General features: G+C 37.8%; 1 protein-coding gene across 1 annotated transcript in view; it reads left to right on the plus strand.

Moving 5' to 3' along the window:
- Positions 1 to 6,299, plus strand: part of MTFR1 (mitochondrial fission regulator 1) — a 60,234-nt gene that overhangs the window by 22,496 nt on the left and 31,439 nt on the right. The window contains exon 2 of the mRNA XM_014541010.1: positions 4,139 to 4,281. Coding sequence (XP_014396496.1) covers positions 4,216 to 4,281 — 66 coding nt within the window. The 5' untranslated portion in view covers positions 4,139 to 4,215. The remainder of the gene's footprint in view (positions 1 to 4,138; positions 4,282 to 6,299) is intronic.

Consider the following 6,299-nt stretch of genomic DNA (forward strand, 5'->3'; position numbering starts at 1 on the left):
CCACAGCCCAGCCCAGCCCAGAAATGGTGGCTGTGGGAGCCAGGCAATGATGTCATGTAGCAACTCCTGGCTTCCTCTCCCTAGTGACTAGCATCCTTGGGGTTTCTTCAGCCCAGGATCCGACTTGCTTTATAGCCAGGTGCAAACATTTTACAATTTAACCAAATGGTTTTTTTTTTTAAATATATTTTATTGATTTTTTACAGAGAGGAAGGGAGTGGGATAGAGAGTTAGAAACATCGATGAGAGAGAAACATCGATAAGCTGCCTTCTGCACACCTCCTACTGGGGATGTGCCCGCAACCAAGGTATATGCTCTTAACCGGAATCAAACCTGGGACCTTTCAGTCCCCAGGCCGACGCTCTATCCACTGAGCCAAACCGATTAGGTCTACAACTTTAATTTTAACATCACACGCTCTTCGAACTCGATAGAAAGCAACATATAACTGACCATGTCCGAAAACAGGTTTAGGTAGGAATATTTCTACTCTATCTAGAGTTTGTCTTTTGGTTTATTAATAGTCATCACAAATGCTGGTATCACAGGAAACTGTCTTTGAATTAATTTAAATGGGAGGCCAGTGTCAGACGGGGACAAATCAATTCTTGGAATCAGAACAACCTCTCCTTCCGCAGATCCTGTTAATACTTCAGCTTTGATTATGTTAGGTCAGAATCTTTTGATAATAAATCTAGTACCTTACAAAGACCCCATTTACTATTAAGATTTCTCAGCAGCATAAGTGCACATACTTTCAATTTTAATTTATGATTCGGCATTCCCGAAGGAGTAATACTAGTAAGAAATTGGATGGGAAAATTTTCCTTTTCAGAATCATCTGTTGAATTGATGGAATCATCACTCAAATAGGTGTGAAAATCTCCATCGAGTATATCCAAAATTTCTTCATTTAATTTATGAACGTGCTCATTTTCAGGACAAAGAATCGCACGTGTAGATGTATTTTTAATATTATCATTAGGTATACTATTTCCAAAGGTAGCTTCAATAATAGATCTGTTACAAATCATTTTATGGGGAATTTCAATAATATCCATTCCTAAATGAAAACTGCTATCAAAGTTTGCCATCTCCAAGTTTTACTAACCATTCACTATAAGCAGAATCCTCTGATTTCATATTTGTTTTAACAGACAACTGTCTGAAACATCCCCAAACACTATAGTACTTAGCTGGCTTCAGAGGTACGTTGTGCCAATAGTTGGTCTTCAGACATATTCTGTCGATGCCGCTGCTTTCTTTCAGCTTCAGAATGTCAACAAAAACAACCAAATTCACGATCAACAATGATAGATCGAAACACGCATGCAATTGGCGCCAGCGAGAGCTTTTTATGTATCGCACATGCACGAGTCAAGCTAATGTGCGTCATATGTACCAGCTGGCCCTGCCCCCTGGTCGAACTCCTGGAAGAACTCCCGGTCAAGGGGATAATTTGCATACTATGCTTTTATTATATAGGATGTGGGTGGTGGCTATACAGGTTTATAAAACATATATAAAAAGTCATCAAGCTGGACATTTAAAATTTGTGCACTTTAAGTTATATCTCAACTTTTTTACACTTGATCTTAGCCAAAAGGCCAAGAAGTGATGTATCTCAATTTTTTTTAAAAATTGAAGGGGTAGCTTTTCAAATTCTACATAAAGACATTCTTTTTCTCTGACCATTTTGTCAGTCATTTTCAGCTTTGACGTTATTTTTAACCCTTTACTCTTTTTATTCCCATTAATTCTGAGAAAGTATTCATTCTTATAGGCAATAATAGATGTTTGTAATATTAAAATATATGTCATCAAAATTCTAGTAATGACTGTTTCATAATTGTCTATAAGTTATACATACCTGACAGTGCTTAGAATCTATTGCATACTATCCCCTAACATTAGGGCCTGGCTCTTTTCAGTTCATTTTACCCAGTGTCTGGTGTACTGTGGCACCTTTATTTTCCCCTCCATCCTCTGTAATTGTTCATAAATTTCTTTTCAAAGTGTAGACCACAAACTCTTTACATCACTAAGTATACTGTTTTGTTCAGCTGTTTTGTTTTGTTCACTTTAGCAAGACTGCCTTGATAGGGAAGCACTGCATTGATTTATAGTCTGGTGCAAACTTCTTGTCTCATTAGAGACTGACACTATTAGTAAACTGGTTTATACCTTATGAGTTAACAATTTAATTCTATCAGATATACAGTAAATTGATGGGGAGGGGTGAGTGGCTGGGGTTACAGTGTGCGAATAAGTGTGAAAGGACTTTTGTTGTTATTTTACCTCCTAGCATCTGAATTCCTTTTCCATATTTCTGAAACTCCTTTATGATTTTTGGTGGGTGGCAGAACCTGTTTATAACTATAGCTGGGTAGATTTAGCCAAGCAAATGCCACCTGTCTGGACAGCAACTCAAGAGCTAGCGAGACAAAAGTGGGACCTGGTAGATTCTGTTCTGTCAGGGGTGGCAGTAGCAGTGGTATCTTCCCAGGACCAATTCTGCTGCAGTTTTGGATGTTTTTCCTGGCTGTGTAGCCTATAAGTCAAGTTCTGGTAAGATTGTAATCTATTAGATATATATATATATATTTTTTATTCTTTTTAAAAATCCCCTGGCCTCCCCTACCCCCCATTGTCTTATGTCCATTGGTTATGCTTATATGCATGCATACAAGTCCTTCGGTTGATCTCTTACTCCCCTCCCTTCTGCCCCCCAACCCTCTCTGGCCTTCCCACTGCAGTTTGACAATCAGTTTGAGGCAGCTCTGCCTCTGTATCTATTATTGTTCAAAAGTTTATAATGGTCTCTATTATCCATGAATGTGTGAGATCATGTGGTATTTTTCCTTCATTGACTGGCTTATTTCACTTAGCATAATGCTCTCCAGTTCCATCCATGCTGTTGCAAATGGTAAGAGTTCCTTCTTTTTTACAGCAGCATAGTATTCCATCGTGTAGATGTACCACAGTTTTCTAATCCATTCATCTACTGATGGGCACTTAGGCTGTTTCCAGATCTTAGCTATGGTGAATTGTGCTGCTATGAACATATGGGTGCATATATCCTTTCTGATTGGTGTTTCTGGTTTCTTGGGATATATTCCTAGAAGTGGGATCACAGGGTCAAATGGGAGTTCCATTTTTAGTTTTTTGAGGAAACTCCATACTGTCTTCCATAGTGGCTGCACCAGTCTGCATTCCCACCAGCAGTGCACGAGTGTTCCTTTTTCTCCACATCCTCTCCAGCACTTGTCGTTTGTTGATTTGTTGATGATAGCCATTCTGACAGGTGTGAGATGGTACCTCATTGTTGTTTTGATTTGCATCTCTCGGATGATTAGTGACTTTGAGCATGTTTTCATATGTCTCTTGGCTTTCTGAATGTCCTCTTTTGAAAGGTGTCTATTTAGGTCCTTTGCCCATTTTTTGATTGGATTGTTTATCTTCTTTTTGTTAAGTTGTATGAGTTCCCTATAAATTTTGGAGATTAGGCCCTTATCAGATATGACGTTGGCAAATATGTTTTCCCACGCAGTGGGTTTTCTTGTTGTTTTGTTGATGGTTTCTTTTGCTGTGCAGAAGCTTTTTATTTTGATGTAGTCCCATTTGTTTAGATATATTTTTATAAATATATTTCCTACTTAAATTAGCCATAAGTAGGTTTTTTTTTTTTTAAATATATTTTATTGATTTTCCACAGAGAGGAAAGGAGAGGGATAGAGAGTTAGAAACATCGATGAGAGAGGAACATCGATTCAGCCGCCTCCCACACACCCCCCACCGGGGATGTGCCCGAAACCAAGGCACATGCCCTTGACCGGAATCGAACCCGGGACCCTTGAGTCCGCAGGCCAATGCTCCATCCACTGAGCCAAACCGGTCAGGGCCATAAGTAGGTTTTTGTTGTTTAGAACTAAGAACCCTGACTGGAAAAAAAAAAATACTTTAAAAAATTGTACCATTAGTTGACTCAAAGTTGATTATAAGCAGTATTGGTTTTCTCTTAAGTAAATTTAGACACAATTTAAAATGTTTTAAACTAGATTTATTTTGTGAAACGTTGCAGACAGTAAAGATTCTAAATAATTATTTCATTTTAATATTTGCATTTTAAAATTCTAGTGTTTTTTATGGACCATGTGCTGCTATATACGCCTGAAGTACTTGAAATGCAAATTTGGAGACACTTTGCCATCTAAATGCTTGGCTGGATTAAGCGCCTAATTAGGATGGTTTTTCAACAGGTTGGAGTAAACATGCAGTCGGTGAGTGCTCAACATTCATTTTTAAAATTCAGACAAGAATTTTTTCTGAGAAAGTGAAATGAATCTATATATGACCAACAATTCAATATGTTTATGTACTATTTAATTTGCTTGCTGTTTAAATGATAGAAGAAAATCTTTACCTAGCATCTGAAGTGAGGGAGTAACTTTCTGGGTTACATTGAAAACTTAGCAGTATTGATTTGATTGTTAAAAGCAACGTATTTATTATTAGGGAAGAAAAGGGTTAAGTATATGAAGGAATTATTGAATGAAATACGTTTGACTAACACATAACTCAGTGTTGTAGAATTATTAATATTTAATGCTATTATAATGTGTTTTATCACATAACTAAAGTAAAAGGTAAGTCATGTTTCCTATAATATTACATCTATGAACATGAAGAAAAAACTAGTATAATATGGTATTCTCTGCTAAAGATGGGTTCCATTTTTTCAAGGTAAATCTCAACTTGCATGCTTTTTCTTTATTTATATCAAAATACTCTGTTCCTTCATCTATGTGTTTAAGTTAGCTAGAGAATTCTGTTCTGCTATTTGTATTTTTTGTTCCTTAATTTAGTTAATACTTTTATTTAAAAACTAGAGGACTGGTACACAAAATTCGTGCACTCAGTGCCAGGGCGGGGGGAGGGGGATCCCTCAGTCTGGCCTGCGCCCCCTTGCAGTCCAGGAGCCCTTGGGGGAATGTCCAACTGCTGGCTTAGTCTCGCTCCCCAGGGAGCGGGCCTAAGCCAGCAGTCGGACATCCCTAGTGCTGCTGCTAAGGAGGGAGAGGCTCCCACCACCGCTGCTGTGCTTGCCAGCTGTGAGCCCGGCTTCTGGCTGAGTGGTGCTCTCCCTGTGGGAGCGCACTGATCACCAGGGAGCAGCTCCCATGTTGAGTGTCTGCCCCCTGGTGGTCATTGCGTGTCATAGTGACCGATCGTTCTGCCGGTCGGTTAATTTGCATATTAGCCTTTTATTATATAGGATCATGAGGTTTAAGGATTTTAAAAAATCTATTTTCAACTTTATAACAGTATATCTCTATATATCCATTCAAAATATTCCCAGATTTAGCACAAATTGGTCACTTGCTCTTGTCTCTGTACATTTTTTAAAATCGGATCTCTTCAGCAAAAATGATATTTAATGTTTAAATTTGAAAAATGTTCTTAATGTTTTAGGATGACCAGAGTTAGTATTCTTATTTTTTAAATCATTTGACCTATAAAATAAAAATTGATCCCAGCTGGTGTGGTTCAGTGGTTGAGCTTCGACCTATGAACCAGGAGGTCACAGAACGATTCTCAGGCAGGGCATATGCCTGGGTTGTGGGCTTGATCCTCAATGGAGGGCTTGTGTTATTCTCTCTCATCATTAGTGTTTCTCTCTCCCTCTCTCTTCCTCTCTCCTCCTCTTTAAAGTCAATAAAAATATATTAAAAATAAAAAAAATTATAATTCAGAGATTATCATACATTGTTAGATAACATATGATATAAATAATAGTCCCTTTCATGGGGACCTGTAATGGAAATGAAACTGCCTGTATGTTTGTAACACTAAAGCTGATGATTTTCATTTAGGTCATTAAAAAGTTACCTGACAAATAAGTGGCAGAGCTGTAATATGACCCTAATTCTTATTCTAAAATCCTTCCTCATTATAGTGTACTTTGTTACCTTGTATAATAGAAGGGGAAGAAGACTTAATATTTATGAAAGATATATTATATATAAATATCTTAAGTCACTTAATACTCATAGACTCATGAAGTGGATATTGTCACCATTTTATAGATGACGAAATGGAAGCATAGAGGGATAATAATTTGGCCAGCTTTATACCAGCAATAACTGATAGAGACAAATTTTTTATTGAATTTATTGGTGTGACACCCTATATAATAAAGAGGCAATATGCAAATTGACCATCACTCCAACACACAAGATGACCACCCCCATGTGGACACAAGATGGCCAGCAGGGGAGGGCAGTTGTGGGTGATCAGG

The sequence above is a fragment of the Myotis brandtii genome, unplaced genomic scaffold (assembly GCF_000412655.1).
Source record: "Myotis brandtii unplaced genomic scaffold, ASM41265v1 scaffold254, whole genome shotgun sequence".
Classification (NCBI taxonomy): Eukaryota; Metazoa; Chordata; class Mammalia; order Chiroptera; family Vespertilionidae; genus Myotis; species Myotis brandtii.